The sequence below is a fragment of the Cyprinodon tularosa genome, unplaced genomic scaffold (assembly GCF_016077235.1).
Source record: "Cyprinodon tularosa strain WSP-4 unplaced genomic scaffold, ASM1607723v1 ctg277, whole genome shotgun sequence".
Classification (NCBI taxonomy): Eukaryota; Metazoa; Chordata; class Actinopteri; order Cyprinodontiformes; family Cyprinodontidae; genus Cyprinodon; species Cyprinodon tularosa.
Window position 1 is genome coordinate 1,154,673 of NW_024038982.1, and position 16,996 is coordinate 1,171,668.

General features: G+C 37.0%; 2 protein-coding genes across 2 annotated transcripts; both read right to left on the reverse strand.

Moving 5' to 3' along the window:
- Positions 1-409: 409 nt before the first annotated feature.
- On the reverse strand, positions 410-10,332 carry them4 (thioesterase superfamily member 4). Its single transcript, XM_038290160.1, has 6 exons — positions 9,913-10,332; positions 8,132-8,315; positions 3,842-4,004; positions 2,617-2,727; positions 1,667-1,791; positions 410-1,564 (listed from the first exon to the last, which is right to left on the reverse strand). The coding sequence occupies exons 1-6, from the start codon at positions 10,021-10,023 to the stop codon at positions 1,521-1,523; spliced, it is 738 nt and encodes a 245-aa protein (XP_038146088.1). The 5' UTR covers positions 10,024-10,332; the 3' UTR covers positions 410-1,520.
- A 2,705-nt stretch (positions 10,333-13,037) lies between these two features.
- si:dkey-87o1.2 (uncharacterized protein LOC796684 homolog) lies at positions 13,038-16,622 on the reverse strand. The gene is made up of 4 exons (XM_038290161.1): positions 16,169-16,622; positions 15,637-15,691; positions 13,628-13,745; positions 13,038-13,538 (listed from the first exon to the last, which is right to left on the reverse strand). The coding sequence occupies exons 1-4, from the start codon at positions 16,463-16,465 to the stop codon at positions 13,505-13,507; spliced, it is 504 nt and encodes a 167-aa protein (XP_038146089.1). The 5' UTR covers positions 16,466-16,622; the 3' UTR covers positions 13,038-13,504.
- Positions 16,623-16,996: the final 374 nt, after the last annotated feature.

A 16,996-nucleotide genomic window follows, 5' to 3' on the forward strand; every position in this document is an offset into this window, starting at 1 on the left:
TATCTAAGGCAAGCAAAAAAAAAAAGGCTCTATTTGTCATTTATCTGAAGGTGAAGTCATTTTTTAGCCCCAAGTGAACTAAAACAGTTTTTTTTCTGGTTTAATTACTGGTTCATGTGCCATTTTATCCAGAGTAAATATATATATGGTTTAAGCTAAACATATTTTGCCCTGAATGTTCGATTTTCAAAAGCCCTTTTTAATGGGCCATCGTCCCCGTATGTAAAAATAACAGCTGAACTACAACATTAAAAGCTACTAATAAACATGTTAAAGCTTTACATTTGATGACTGCATGTGAATCTGACTGGATCTGGATTGCAGAAAAAATAAGAATAAAGGGACAAAGTTTTGCTAATAGGACCATAAGGAAAAAAAAAAAACTCACAACAAAATACATTTTGTAGCTCCATGTAATTAATTTAATTCCTCTTAAATCAAATAACAATTCAGTTTATAAAAAAAAAAAAATCATCCATTAAACCCATATTTGCAAATATGGAACTTATTTTTGTTCAGGTTACATCAACAACAGGTAGATATGGCATTAAACATTAAATATCCAATTTAATATCTAATTGCAGTAGAGCAAAGAAACCCGCCTTGAATCAGACAGTGTAACTCTGTGGTCTGCAGTGATGCCAGAGCAGCTTGCCTCTCTGTGATGTGGAGGTCATTACTTTTTAATGTTGGGCCGCCACACGCTGCAGTCACTTCTGAATGCAGACGTGTGTTCAAAGTGCCAGTTCGGGTGGCATTAGTCGACGAGACAAACAGTGTTTACGAAGGCCTCTTCTATACATGACAAAGTTGTGATATTCGCATGGCGAGAAACATCTCACAGTCAAAACCAACCACAGCCACCACATGGTGGAGTAACAGCCAGCGTTCACACCTGACAGGCAAAGATCAAAACCTATAATAGCTAGAACACAAGATGCAGGAAACTTAGAGAGGCACCAAAAGTTAAAGGCTAACAATGTTCTTTCTTTCTAAAATTCTAACGTTTCCGTCTTTTTTCAGCTACTGCCAGTACATATATATTTTTTTTTTAAATAAAGTGACCTGGACTGCTTTGCTGCAAAATGACAAATTCTTCTTAGCAAAGACACAATACTGCACACTTAAATATTTGATCTTAAAAATTAATTAACCTCTCCATTTCTTTTACATCTATTATATTTTCTTCCTATAATAAAAAATACTCACACAGACAGAAAGTATAGAATCCATCTCAGAAAAAAGCTCTTAACATTAAGGTCCCTGTGTAATTCCAATAAATAACACTTTGTTCAATAAATACAGTTAAAAAGTGTACTGTTTTTGTGTTAGTACAAACGTGCAGAGAAATTCAAATTGATACTATTACTAGTAACATGTTAGAGTATAATATAAGAATATAGTCATTAAAGTTTTTTTAAGATGAGCTGGAAAATATGTTCATATTCCAAACTAAATGGATCCCACGCTCACAGACGTGTTATATCCTCTGTATTAGAGGTGAGCCTGGCTTGTCTGTGTCACCCTCTCAGTAGGTGGCTGACACTGATTGACACAAAAAGGGCTGCAAGGAAAAACATAAACAAAACATAAAAAAACAACAACAAAGGGATTAAAAAAATAAACAGAAAAAAGTTTAATAGGAAGAAACAGCAGAAAAATGTACCTGTTGCTTCTGTGTGCAGTTTGGAGCCGTCAGTGCTGCTTACTTTACATGAAATGAACTTTTTCTTGCCTTCCTCCTTGTCCAGAGTGGACTCGATCAGCACAGTGCTTCCTAGTGGGATGGGACTACAGACAAGGCTAATAAATCAGTGATCTCCTCATATATTAGCCCATTGATCAACATGATAACTGCCTCAAGATAAGCTCTCACAGTCACCAGTACTATATTTTATTATACCAAAAACAACAATCATACAATAAATAATTAATAAGATGGTGAATACAATCCATAAGAATCATTTAAAAATTACATTTGCACACTAAGTCATCCTACCTTTTTGGTAAGGCACTAAACGGTAGCAAATTCAACAAAAAAATATCTGAAAAGTATGTACCAAAGGACTTTGGCCATTGCAAAGTAAGAAAGGAAGTGGCTGCTCTGTTGAACCATTCAGAAGAAGAAAACTTACAAGAAACTAGCAATGTTCGAATTGAGTTGTAACTGTATGTAAACAAACAGAATTATGTTTTCTTATTTTCCTGTTTACAAAAGTCAGCAATTTTCATTCAGGCCAATTTTGGGGCGCTGTTGGATGAGCAGTTTGTTGAAAAGTCAGGAAAGCAGTGTGGAAGGTGTCATAGTTTGCAACACAGCTGCCTTGCAGCATGGAGTAAACGTTGCCTAGTTTTATAACTATTAAAATGAGATACACTTTATTAATAAAACTTAGTAAATTCACGTAACCAAACAGAGTGCAAACTGTTACCCATCTACCTAAAACATATTTCTATCTATCTGTCTCAAAACCAACATCTAACATGTGACCAATATTATGAGGCTCTGTTGAATTCCAGGCCATGGTGAATCTGCAGAACTGCACCAAAACAGTAAGATGGTTAAGAATAAAAAGTAACTTCCACTGCTAAATTCACATGTTAAACATGTTTTACCTGCGGTAGTTGATGTTCAGGTTGGCAGTCATAACTGGTGCAGAAAGCAGAGAGGCATGAGTTCCTGTGACTGTATCTATCATGGTGGCTATCGCCCCCCCGTGGACATGCCTGGAATCACACACTCCCATTTAGATGATCATTAAAGTTAAAGGAATAGTACACCCAAAACATGATTAGCCTTCATTTTCTACTCACCCCCATGCTGAACAAAACTCTGGAGTACTTTTTTGATATCTCAAATGCATCTGGAGATCTGGGAGGCTTCTTGCTGTCTGCTGACATTCAAATAATGGAGGTCTATGGCGCCCGAGACAGAAAGGTCCACAAAAGTCCACAAAAACTTGTCAATATTCCTCCATACTGCTCGTCCAATGTAATCCAAGTGTCCTGAGTGGGTAGCATCCAGAATTTACTCGAAACGAAGTCATTTAGAACGTTTTAGAGCCTAAACAGTAGTGTATAGGATTTCCTAATAGCGCCCCCATGCGCGCTCACGATTCTACGGAAGCCGGCAGACCAAACCAGCGCATTCAGCTCGGCAAAGAACTCATGCTCTTCCTCAACACTGAAGTCCTCAGACATTTTTCTTTCGTTGTTTCTTTCTTTGCACAGGTAAACAGCACATTTCTTCTTCTACGCTTGCATTATCGGCAGACCAGACGCTGAATGCGCACTTTCTTCCGGTTTGGTCTGCCGGCTTCCGTAGAATCGTGAGCGCGCATGGGGGCGCTATTAGGAAATCCTATACACTACTGTTTATGCTCTAAAAACATTCTAAATGACTTCGTTTCGAGTAAATTCTGGATGCTACCCACTCAGGACACTTGGATTACATTGGACGAGCAGTATGGAGGAATATTGACACGTTTTTGTGGACTTTTGTGGACCTTTCTGTCTCGGGCGCCATGGACCTCCATTATTTGAATGTCAGCAGACAGCAAGAAGCCTCCCAGATCTCCAGATGCATTTGAGATATCAAAAAAGTACTCCAGAGTGTTGTTCAGCATGGAGGTGAGTAGAAAATGAAGGCTAATCATGTTTTGGGTGTACTATTCCTTTAACCTAAAGATTTTATGACATATGAAGCTTTCCAACCTTTCTACTGGGACATGAAATTTACCTTTATTTCAAGTTAACGCATGTAACCGAAAACCATTAAACAATAAAAGGAATCAAAGGTTGAATATAGATATGTAAAGATGCTCAGGAGTAACCATCTCACCCTGGTGGCCCCTCCAGCAGGTGACCAGCTTGGAAGATGCACAGACACCTCTGCTTGTCGTTTCTGAAAAAGAGAACATACTCAAAGGCTGCTCCAGGGTCTCTGATGTTCCGGGTAAAAAGGCGAGCTTTTGACTGGATCATCTTGCTGAGATAAACTCCTCCTGATTGAAAACAAGAAAAACACAAACAATCATTAGCAGCTAAATGTGTACAATTACTTTCAAATATACTGTCTGTGCATAAGAGCTCAGGTACAAAGGCCCCAATGAGAAATCTCAATCAAATCATTTAATCTAAAGGTAAATCTGCATGTGAGAGTTTGTATGTTTGTAGTAACACCCCCCTAAGATAGTCTAAATATAAGGAGGACCAACTCTGACATCATTAAAAATATCCAAATAAATGAAAAATAAAAATATTGTAATAAAATATTTTTTCCCTCCCTATACTTTGTTATATTTTAAAGGCTACTGGTTTTTCTTCGTATTCTTTATTTTCAAATGGAAATATCTTTAAATCTAGATCTGCCACTGTTAAAGATGAATTGGGTTATTTTATTAATTTGAGATGTTTGGTCTGACCCATTCATGTGGGACTATTTACATCCATCCATTTTCCATCACGTTTTATCCCTGCTGGGGTCGTGGTGGGGCCGGTGCCTATCTCCAACCGTCAATGGGCAAGAGGCGGGGTACGCCCTGGACAGTTCACTAGTCCATCGCAAGGCAACAGAGACAAACAGCCACTCACGCACACACTCACACCTAAGGAGAATTTAGAGAAGCCAATTAACCTAACAGTCATGTTTTTGGCCTGTGGGAGGAAGCGGGATACCTGGATAGAACCCACGCATGTATAAGTAGAACATACAAAAATCCACGCAGAAAGACCTCGGGCTGGGAATCGAACCCTGAACCTTCTTGCTGCAAGGCAAAGAACTATTTACTATAAAAACATTTTCTTACATGAAATGCGGACTGATATTTTCAGAAATGTAGATGGATTTTTGATTTCAGCAGACAGAACCTAAGATGTTTGACAATCGGTGCAAATAGTATTTTTGTCAGACATCTGGAAAAAACCTCAGAGACATGTACAGCAGTGGTTCTCAATCTTTTTGAGTCGCAATCCCCAATTTGACATGCACTGCTGTTAAATTGTCTACAGTCTACAGACTGACCAACTGCTGTTAAACCCCGCCATGCCCAACCAATATATTAATACAGTGCATTTGCAATGTATAGATATGTACAAATATAGATTGTGCAATTACTATTTGATTCCTTGTGCAATAACCTGTTTCTTTATTTTTGAACCCCAGTGCAATAGCTACATATAAATATCATTTATATCAATAAAGTAAATCAATCATTTAAATAATCAGACAAGCATTTATGAATCTAATCCAGCCACTAGTATCTTTATCATTCTATTCTGAAACCAGAGGGATTTTTTTGAAAATCATAAAGCAACATCAAAATGCAAACTTTTTGAACAGACTGATAATGGTTGCGATATCCCATCACTTTGCAGTTAAATGTAAACGAATAATTCAAAATGTATTTTTCTTAATGGAATAAAACAATAACAACGTGAGTTGAACTTTAACAAAACCCACTAGAAGACAGCCTAAGTCTCCTTTTAAATGTTTCTGAGAGCTTAAACATGAAAAATATCTCTCCTCGTGAAAAGAAGTGTTGTTTTTTTCTGTAACTTGTTTGAACAGAGCGGCTGTATTCTTGGCTTTATGCTGGAAACGGCCAAATGGATATCACTCAATTCTAAGGTGTTGCTTTTCATGTATGTCATCGCATATAAAGGACTTCTTCCACAGAAATGTGAAAGAAAATGGAAGCTAGGGCTGAAACAATTAATTGGATTAATCGTGATTAATCGATGATTGAGATTATCGTCAACTAATTCAGTAATCAATGAATCATTAAATGGACTATAAAGACTGTAAAATATTCTTTTAGCTGACAGAGCGACCTACTTACAGCAGCAATTATGCCAAAATTATTAAAAAAAATGTAACATTTTGCATTTATTTTAGTTTTTGTTTCACCTGGTTTAAATTCATTGAAAGTCTTCTCTTGGCTATCCAATTATTAATTGATTAATCGAAAAAAATAGTCGACAGATTATTCGATTTGCAAAATAATCGTTAGTTGCTGCCCTAAGGGAATCAGATCATCAGTTGCAGCTTTTGACAGTGGTGCGTGCTGTCTTGCTTTTGACAACCAGAATTCTTCCATCTATAATGCAGAGAAAGCAGTCTGTAATGTGGAATCAGAGGAGAGATCGAACAGGGCGTCCTGCAGCTCTGATGAACAGGATAGGTGATGCGTTGTGAAAGGCTGGCATTTACAGTTGTACTTTTCCGGTGTGTTATCATTCAAGAAATCTTTATGGAAACTTTCAAGCAGAAATCTGAAGTAAGAATCAACAATTCCTTTCATAGTTTGAATGGTTATGTCGTAACTCTCCCTGAAGTCCTCCATTTCAACACTTGCCCAAACCATTCATACAGCCCAACAGACTGGACATTGCTTCTCATGTCCAGTTTCTGCATCTATATTCTTCCAAGATGATAAAGTGATGCCCAGAGATCATTTTGCGCCCTCAATTGGGGTCAGGACCCCAAGGTTATGAAAGGCTGAGAATAACTGAGAATTACATGCTGGGGATGTGATATATGGGAAACTGTGAATGCATTAGTACCCCAATAAACTGAGACTCTATTAATAGATATTTGGAGGATCCTTCTACAATCAGCTTTGATCCCACTAGATTTGTGCAGAGATGTGTATGTTTTGATATTGACCTGGTTGAAATAAAACCCTCCTTTGTTTAAATAAGTTGCCATCAACAGTCTTTTCTTGGGGGTTTTCTCACATCTGCAGTTTGAGGGTTACAAACCTCAACGCACACCAATATACACCGTTTAGCCAAAGACTGGACCCTAACAGGTCTTGAGGCGCATGTAAGCTTAGCTGACATCCCATTCTCAATCCATGGGTTCCAATTTGAAACCTGTGATGCCACTGAAGCTAGGAGTGCGTTTGTGACTTTTTTTATTTACCATTCTTCCAGAAGTTAATTTGTGAGGTCATAGATTAATGCTGTTTTGCTGGGCTTCACTAAACTTGACACTGCCAATCCCATACATAAGATTCCCAGATGGAGAAGCCTGTTGCAGTGATTTGAGTCCAGAGGCAGCGTGCTTTGCAACCCAACACTTGATGCCTCTCGTTGCACATGAGGCTCTCTTCGCACTGTTCTAGAGCTGGTCTGAAGCCCACATGAAGTTTGGACCTATGCAGTGATCAGCTCTGCAGAAAGTTAGTGATCTTTTGATACTATTCACCTCAGCATCTGCTTCCCCCAGTTCATCAGTTTTATGTTGTCTAAAACACTTTGTGTCTGAGTTGGTGTTTCCACTTTGTAATAAAGACATCAAAATTTCAAAACTGACCACTTTGTATAAGGGGCATCCTATAAGATCTATAATAGCATACACTGAGCTCCTGAGCGTGACCCATTCTTTCACAGATATTTGTAGAAGCAAGCTGCAGGCCCATATGCTGGGTTTATACAACTCTAGACATAGAAGTTAATAAAACACCTTGTCTCAAATAATAGAATGGGTGTGAGAATTACTTTGGAATTATTATATGTCAGGATATCTGATATAGATTTAAGCTGTTCATATCATCCAACTAGTCCAAACATAAAATGTATATCTAAGTCAAATTTTCTTTAAATAAATGCATTTCTCTTAAATAAAGCAAGTGAAAAAGACACTTTGCAAATGGAATAAGACAATTTACATTTAAAATAAGAAAGTGCATTATATCTAATTATCCTATTTTAATGGTAAAAATGCTCATTCCATTGGCAGATCATCTTATTTACCAGTTCAAACTAAGGCTAAATACTTACTAATTTACAAATAGTTTTTGATTGTTTTTGCAGTAAGCTGCTTTTCCATCAGCAACTGCAGCTCCAACAACTCTACCCCGTTAGGTCTGTTTCTACTCTGCACTAAATCTGTTGCGTTTCCATGGATTCAGTGACGGCTGCAGCAGTGGCTTAAAGCCCCACCTCCAGCCTTCAGCATTATGTGCATTGCCATAAAAAATTAAAGAAATCTGTTTAAAACAGTAAAAAATAAAAGATAAATAATAAAAAATAATAACTTTAATAATTAGAAATATCTATTTTCTGTCTGCTGTGAAGGTGCTTTAGAGTATAGCTTAACAACAAACACCCCAGTTTGCACACGTACCTGTTGCATACTTCAAAGATCGATTGTAGCTTGGCAATCTCGTCCACCGCTCTCCATCCTCCCCTTGTCCTGCTGCTTCCTCACTTTGGAGATTATAATGCTTATACAGCCGCATCATCTCTTCCCCCCATGAAGGGTTGGGCAGGCTGAAGTCTCTAGGTTTATGGGAAAACATTGAGGCCTCCTGAACATGAACATAAAGCAGAGTTGCTAAGTTTTAATCCTATGAACATTAATTGCTGTTATTTGCATCTTAAAAACTGGTGTTTTTAAGATAAAAATTTATTTGGACGTGTAGAGCTATAAATTAAGAGTTCAGTTTAAACCTTTTTTTAAGCTATACTAGATACAGACATAATTTTTTTTTCCAACTCCAAAATGCTATTTTTGGTGGAAAGCTAAAACTTAAAATCACCCTGTTAGAATTTATTTTAAATATTATTCATGTATGTGCTTGTTAAACGCTAATTAACTTAGCACAGAGCGTTTTGTCACTGTGCATTCATATTGCTCTAAAACCTGCTCCTCCACTAAAGCTGCCCTGCATGTTTTAGATGTCTGTCTTTTACAGATGTCTATTACAGATGGAGTAATGTAAAGAAAGTAATTTCTCCCTGGGATTATTAAAGTATTTCTGATTCAGATTCCTGTTTGATGGGACAGGTGTTGTGAATGAAACGGTGCCCAGCTTAAAAGAGCTCCTGTGTGAGCATTGATGACTGAAAGATATCTTCTGCTTCCATTTATCTGTTTACTACAGTGTGTTGAATTAATGGTAATGTGTATTTAGACATTTCAATTAGTGGAAAAAATTGCAGGGGGAATTAAAAAAAAGGTTTAGGTTACAGCTATCTTATACCTGTTTGACCTCTTTTCTCTGGTTAATTTGTCATTTATGTTGAAGACTATCTCGAAATATAAGTAATGTTTGCAGAATTTTAAACAATGTTATAGTGCTAATTCATATTTCCAAAAAGAGAGAAACTTTTTAAGATTAGATATTTTATGCGTCAAATCTTTATATTCTTTCTCTGACTTTTTGAAGAACTAAACAAAATCTAGAGTCTATGTTTCTGTTCTGACAATAAACTTATTGGAACAACAATGAAATTTTTTTTTAATTTATATCTTCTCATTTCCGCTCTTTTGTCAGATATTTGACTTATTTTTACTCAGAAACAGATCTGCATTGATGACTAAAAGACACCTTCTGCCTCCATTTATCTGTTTGTGTTGAATTCATGTTAATGTGTATTTATTAAAAGATGGCACGGGGGAATATTAAAAGAAAAAAGTCTAATCAACAAAAACTTTCTCGACACCCAGGTTGTACCTGGTAGTTGAAGGCCAGGATTGAGAACCACTGATCTAGAACACTGTTATCTGGAACCATCTCCACAGTGGAGCATGGTGGTGGCAGCATCAGGGTGTGGCAATGCTTTTCTTCAAGGCAGATGGGAAGTTTAAAACTGCACATTTTTCCTATTTCTAAACAATTTTGTACTACTTTGAGCTTGTTTGTACATATACCAATGAATGTAAGGTAATGAACTGTTAATGTTTAGGGGTGTGAATACTTTAGCAAATTACTATACTATATAATGGTTATTGATTATTTTCTGCTATCAAGGCAGGCATGTGTACATTTTTAAATAGCAAACATTTTATCCTGTAACAAGCAATTACAATTACAGTCACATCAGAGCAGAAACCCCTGGAGCCCAGCATTAGGTAAACAGCTTCATTCCATTGAGCATAGAGTAGTTTATTATAGAACCTACCACCCCGGTCCGCTCTGAGCTCCATCTGGAACATTGTATCTGTAGCTGTGTATTCCCGACAGGTAGGCACCGCAGTCCAGCAAATAATCGACCGATGGCGCTTCGTGCCATCTCTAAACTCCTACAACTCTGAGCAAAAACACAATATTTGGAGATAACGGCGAACGATTCGTTTTCTAATGCTGTAACCAAACTGCTGCCGCTTCACTAAAACCGATCTGCTAAAACTATTTCTATAAACGCCTCCTCCGTTTTTCTTAATTCAACCAACTCAAAGTACTCTTCTCATTCATTAATGTTGTTTTCCCGGTGACTTTCATGTGTCACGGTGATCCACGGGTTCTGTTAACTTCCGCTATTACGCCGATTCGCCGGTGTGACCGGTTCCAGAGTCCCCTCCTCGCTCCGCGCGCGCTTGTTCAGCGCTCGTTACCAGAGCTGCGCGCGTGCAAGAGAACTACGGAAACCGCCAAAGCTCAAACAACTCACAGTATGTAGGCGAAGTTGCCCAACCTTTTTTGGCAAATGCTGTCATCCAAAACATTTTCTCTATCTATCTATCTATCTATCTATCTATCTATCTATCTATCTATCTATCTATCTATCTATCTATCTATCTATCTATCTATCTATCTGTCTGTCTGTCTGTCTATCTGTCTGTCTGTCTGTCTGTCTGTCTGTCTGTCTGTCTGTCTGTCTGTCTGTCTGTCTGTCTGAGTAGCCCTGATGAATACTTGTTTGCAGCCTTTAGCAGCAGTCAAACTGTGCAAGAAGATTACAAAGAATCAAATGTCATTTTCCAAAAGTATAAGTCAGGAGAAGGGCAGAAAAAGAAAACATAAAGAGATAATTAGATGAAGCATTTAAACGGTTCCCCTTCTAGGGTTTCTTTTCTTCAGACGGAGCTTGGCATTCATCAAACTGAATACATTTATAAAGACATTTGTGAGTCATTATAAAACTATAAATCCCTCCATTTTATAATTTCTGTCATTGTGAAGAAATTTATACCACAAACGGTACAAAAACTACAATTCTAAAACACTGAAACAAGAGTTCAAGACTAATTCTGAAAGAAAACTGGTGACTTTGAGATTGTAGATGATAGATGCATTCACAACCTGTGGGATTCTGGAAACTTTTACAAGGCAGAATGAGCCAATAGAGCCATGCTAAGATGTGGTATACTATTAAGACTGCAACACAAGAACAAAAAAGTGATTTAGCAAAGTTCTACGTCATGATTAAGCATGTTTTGAAACACATTTTTTTTGGAAAATATTTGAAAGGTTGTTTAAATTGAATAATATGTATATGTAAAGTGTTAACATCTATCTATCTATCTAGAAATATGTTTTGGAGGACAAATATTAGGGAGAAAAGAAGTACCATTGTTTGAATTTTAATTAAAACAATAACAACATACACAATATGTACTATAGTCCACTTATTTGATTTGCTTTGCCTTCTCGAGACAACCACATAACTATCACGTTATCACGGTGAAAACATTGTTTTCTAGAGATAGCAAAATAATTAGCTTGTTATTACAAGAAGAAAGTTATTGATTTCATGAGATAACTAGATGATTAAGCTGTATGAGTAATGAATGAGGCTGGCCAAGAGCCAGTGTTCAGTTTTTATTTTCCTTTTTCTTTTCACTCATCGTCAGGTTGTGGTGGATGATTGGGTAGTATGAAATACAGTAGAAACAAATCTGACAGGTTTTTTAAATGAATATTATTAATCTTGACTCCTTTTGCGGGTTAATGCATCCATGGGTGTAGGTTGCATAGGAACCATAGGGACATGTCCCTACCAAAATTTGGGACCGGTCTACTTGTCCCTACCAAAAATTTGATGTATATAACAATAAATAATAATTTACAATGCGGCATTGTTTCAGCAGTAGAGGAGTTCCGTGTGATATTGGAGCTCTTTCAGACCAGATAAGCCCGCTATATAAATATACTTTAGTATATTGTACTGTAGCATGATAACAGGTGGAAAGAAGCCAATCTAGATGGAATTGGAAGATTGGGTGTTTGATTGCTACTTGATAATTATCTTTGCTTTTATTTCTTTTGTTTGTCCATTTATGAGGTTTACCTCTGTGGGTCAGATTGCAGGATTCTTCTGTGTGATTGTCATTTGTTGTGTTTTTATGTAGATTGTGATTTTAAAATCAATCAAAGCACATTTAACAGTTGGTTACAAAACATCTGTTCCTGGGAGGTTGAGTTCTTCTCACCACGGCTGAAGGTTTATCCCATCTAAACTACACTGCCCAGTCTATATATGTCAATAATTCAGTTTATAAAACTGATAACAAAATGTTGTCTGACTTTTTACAGAAAAAGAAAACAAATTATTTGTGCAAATATGTTGTCCTGATTAATGATAAAGGTGAAGGCCTAAATTTAGTTTAAGAAAATCTTTACATTTTTAAATATAGAAAACTAAACTCGATCTGGAACTTTATTTCACATCTCCTTTCTGTCCCAGACAGCCTTGAGTTTCTCTTACTCTAATCTCTCCAACTTCCACCAACAAGTAGCCTGCTTTTAGCAAGGCCCCTTATCTATAAACATAATTTTTCTCTGCAATGGTGTCATCTGGAATAATAGTTATATTGTACAAAAAAAAGGTCCATATTCTTTCAGAAATTGCTAAACTATGGTGTTAAATTAAATATTTCCAAAGTTTAAATCTGCTTGCACATATTTTATGGGGCCAAATATTAAGTGCCCAAAACTAGAATTAGTTTTTTTTTTTTTACAATGTATTACAATAGACATATTTTTTTTTATTTCAAATTAAGTATAACTATATATATATATATATATATATATTTATATTTTTTTATTATTTTTTATTTTTTCAAAATATGTGCATTTAAACAATACCAGTACTTCTTAAAAGTTGGGATTGAAAATTACATTTATGCTACTTAAAGCCCACTTTTTAGCACTAGCAGCCACAAATTTATGAGTTTATCAATTCACAAAATTTAAAGATTTCTTTCCATAATTTGAAACCCTTATAAGAAATATTAAGTTTATGCAAAAAATAGAAACATCCCAAATTGTCCACTAGAGGGAGTCACAGACCAAACAAGAGAGCTACACTGGCAAAATGTATGATTTTAATGTTTTAACAATTGTCATGTTTTAAACATAAAGTTCTGTGATGACCTAACAGTGCAAGTAATTTTTTAGATTATAATTCAGGACAGTTGAACTGTTCAGCAAATCAAAATAAAAACCTCAACACAATGGAGCTCAAATACCTTTGAATGCAATAGTTAACAGCCTCATTTAATTAAAAATTATAGAAAAGAAGCCAAAAGAGCTCAAACTGAAACAAGCACTTTAAACAAATATACAATGTGTATAAAAATATGAAAAACTATTTCCCCCACCCCAAAAGTCAGCTCCATTTAACCAACACGTTTAATGTGCATGACACTCATTTTAATCAAAAAACAAACAAACAAACAAAAAATATATATATATATAAAACACCAAATTGTTCTTTTTAAGAGGTGTTCCTTTGTGGAAAAAGGGTCTTCAAGGTTTAATTGTACTTAATTTTATTGTGCAGCACCGGACTCTCCACACAGTTTCCTACAAAGAAAAGAAAACCAAAAAAATCAGACTTGGCAGGCTCTCTGTTGCAATTTCTTGCCGCAGCTCTTTTGCATAACTCATCTTACCGTGCCTCCTCCTTGCCCATATCTGCATAGACACAAATAGCTTTGTCTCTGTCCAAGATCTGTTGTTTCAAGCTCCCAATCTCCCCCTGAGCCTTGGTCTTTTCCGCTTCATGGTCAGCTGAAAAAAATAAGAAATGTCTATACTGGATGCTTAAAAAACACATTTAAAGGGTTGCTACATCATCATGTCCAACACCCAGAATCATGCTTAAAAATAAAAAAATAAAATGTTTCTCCACTGTGGGGCAATAAAGGCATTTGTAAGCTTAGATGAGTTTAGAGAGCAGCACCAGGAAATAGCAAACTATGCTATTTAACTACACGTCATGGTTGAAGTGTTGGTTTACAGTAACAGCATTCTTCTCTCTGCGGCTGTTCCAGAAGATTTTCATAGGGTTTGCTGAGCACACATTAATTTGCACTGAAGGATGGCCAAAACTAATGAGCCTATATATATGTATATATATATATTTAGATTTTCCAAATAGGTCCTTGAAGACAGCCCTGTTTTTAATAATGTGAAACTATAGCTATGAACAAATTTATACATTGGTGGCGTTAAATCAATTGGTGCTTCTACATGCATTGTTCAAATAAATAAAGGGAACAATCAAATAACACATCCTAGATCTGAATGAGTATTCTTATTGAATAGTTTGTTCTATACAAACTTGAATGTGCTGACGACATGACACAAAAATCATCAATGGAAATCAAATTTATTAACAAATGGATGCCTGGGTTTGGAGTAACACACAAAATTAATGTGTCAAAATACCTTACAGGCTGATCCCTGTAATGTCTTTAAAATGGGTTAAAATGAGGCTTGGTATTGTGTGTGGCTTCCATGTGCCTGTAAGATCTTCCTACAAAGCTTGGGAATGTTCCTGAAGAGGTGGCGGATGGTCTCCTGAGGGAACTTCTCCTTAGCCCTGTACTAAAGCATCCGACTAACGCATCCGCCAACTCCTGGTTAGTCTGTGGTGCAACGTGATGTTGTTTAGTTGTTGCCCTCCTACAGCCTCTTCCATGTCTTCTGGTGTACTGGTCTGTCTCCTGGTAGTGCCTCCAGCCTCTACGCCATGGGTGTCAAATTGGTTCCAGAAAGGGCCATGTGGCTGCAGGTTATCTTTCCAACCAAGCAATATCACACCAGACTCCAGTCATCTCATCAAGTGACTCCAATCTGAACATGACTTGATGAGATGACTGGAGTCTGGTGTGCTTGGTTGGAAAGAAAACCTGCAGCTACACGGCCCTTTCTGGAACCAGTTTGACACTCGTGCTCTATGCTGACAGACACAACAAACCGTGCCACAACTTGATGTACCATCACGGATGAATTGCACTACCTGAGACACTGGGTTATAGAATCCGACTCATGCCACCTTGACTGTTCATTCAAAAGCGACCAAAACATCAGCCAGAAACCATAGGTACTAAGAAGTGGTTTGATGTCCCCACCTGCAGAACCACTCCTTTGTTGAGTGTTTCTTTCTAATTGCCAATCATTTTCACCAGTTGTCTATTTGATTTGCAGACCAGCATGGAAAATTGATTGTCAATGAGTGTTCGTTGTCTAACTGTTTGATTTCACAGAAATTTGTTTTAATTGACGTTTTTTTTACTTGTTCCCTTTATTTTCTGGAGCAGAGTAATATATACATTGAACTGGTTGAGCAGTTGGTCTTTATTACTAATTATGTGGAAGACTTCCAGATGACTGCAAAAACAAACTCTTCTCCATAAAACCTAAATCTAATTTGTACAAGAGCAAGAATTCCGCATTAGTCCTCTTTATCTATAGTGACTAATTTTTGCTGTGTTTTATGTTGTCGGTTTTAGATTAATACACTAAGTTTGAAATGGCAAAGTAGGGCATTCTACACAATGGTATCACTACTGCCACCTTCCGGTTTAGAAGAGAGCTGCTTGTAGCAAATAAGGTTGTGGGAACAAACAATCCCACCTGTGCCTTCCCTCTAGATCAGCCCCTGCACCTCACTTACTTTTGAGCTTATTTATGGAATCTTCCAGCTCATTCTTCTTCTGTTCAGCTTTTCCCTAGCAATTTAAGAAAGCAAAAGCATTAGTTAGCAATGGAAATGAGACTAGACACATGCAGTAGAATACATATGAAAAAAAAACATAAATATGTATGTTAATCAAACGGAATAATGATGCTCAGAACCTAAAAAGACATCATATACAGTGTCATATACTGGAATATGCTGACTTCCTAATTAGTTTTTGTTGGCCTTATGAGGTTTTATCCAAAAGGAGTGGGCACTTTCATGAGCTCTTTGCTCTATAAGCTATAGGAAAATATTTTTTACTCCAAGTAAAATTCTCCAGAAATCATTTAAGCTGTTTCCCCTTGCAAAAATCTTCTTTTTCATTAGGTATTTCACTTAAATGTGCCCGGATATAGCTTATAGCTGGGTGTTATTTTAATTAAGTCGAGGTAACTCCATAATAGCTACTGTCTTATTTGCTTTAAACCTGAGTGTTTTCCTTTATGTGCGTGTTTGCGTGTCTTACCTTCTCTGCGTTGCAGGTCTCCAGACCTTTCTCTGCCTGCTTTACCGCCGCCTCTTTCTCAGTCTTCTCCTTCTTCAGCTCCTCCAGCTTCTGGTTGGTGGTTTCCACGGAGGACTTGAGCTCCAAGATTTTAGATTTCAGCTCCATGATGGAGTCCTCTCTTCTTTTGACTTCCACGGTGCTCTCCACCATGCGGGCCTTCAGGTTGCGCAGACTCAGCTCCTGGCGCAGAGTCTGGAAAATCATCGCTGCCATCACCGCAATGCTGACGGCTACAAAAAAAATCAGCAGCTTCATCTCCGCTTATTTATATATTTTCCCCCTTAATTGATGCTTAATGTTTGCATGAAGGAAGTGCGTCTGTTGAACCGAATAGCGCAGATAGTCACTGGTTCATCCCTGGATGAATGTCGCCTGTTCCTCCCCAGTAAAGCGCTGGGAACACCGGTTCTACCTGTGGAACAAACTGGGCGTGTCGATCCACCTGCTTCCTGGGTACCTGCTCTCATTGTTTCGCACAGACATCAGATAACCCAGCATATATTTACTTTCCAGCGAATGAAATCTTTCATAAAAGAAGCTGATAAAAAAAATAATAATAAAATCATTAGTGTGTGCCTGCTACTTATTTATGCTTTCCTACAACTTTATTTAAAACCTCACAGCGATTTTAAATGAAGTAAAATAAGGGAAATAACTTACATTTATATTTCAGAATGTTTTGTGAGGGTTTGTTGCTCTGATGGTATATACTTAAACTTCCAGAAAACTGTAGAAATGCGAAAAGCCTGAGTTCCTTCAAATGAAGACTATTTGTTTAGGATTGCC

Coding starts and splice junctions, on each gene's coding strand:
- them4 (XM_038290160.1), bottom strand. CDS start 10,023: ATGGCACGAAGCGCCATCGGTCGATTATTTGCTGGACTGCGGTGCCTA. Junction 4,005..8,131: donor ATCTTTGAAGTATGCAACAG/GTACGTGTGCAA, acceptor GTTTTCAATCAG/GAGGAGTTTATCTCAGCAAG. Junction 1,792..2,616: donor CTGAACATCAACTACCGCAG/GTAAAACATGTT, acceptor CCTTGTCTGTAG/TCCCATCCCACTAGGAAGCA.
- si:dkey-87o1.2 (XM_038290161.1), bottom strand. CDS start 16,465: ATGAAGCTGCTGATTTTTTTTGTAGCCGTCAGCATTGCGGTGATGGCA. Junction 13,746..15,636: donor TTCCATAAATAAGCTCAAAA/GTAAGTGAGGTG, acceptor TATTTTTTTCAG/CTGACCATGAAGCGGAAAAG. Junction 13,539..13,627: donor ATGGGCAAGGAGGAGGCACG/GTAAGATGAGTT, acceptor TTTTCTTTGTAG/GAAACTGTGTGGAGAGTCCG.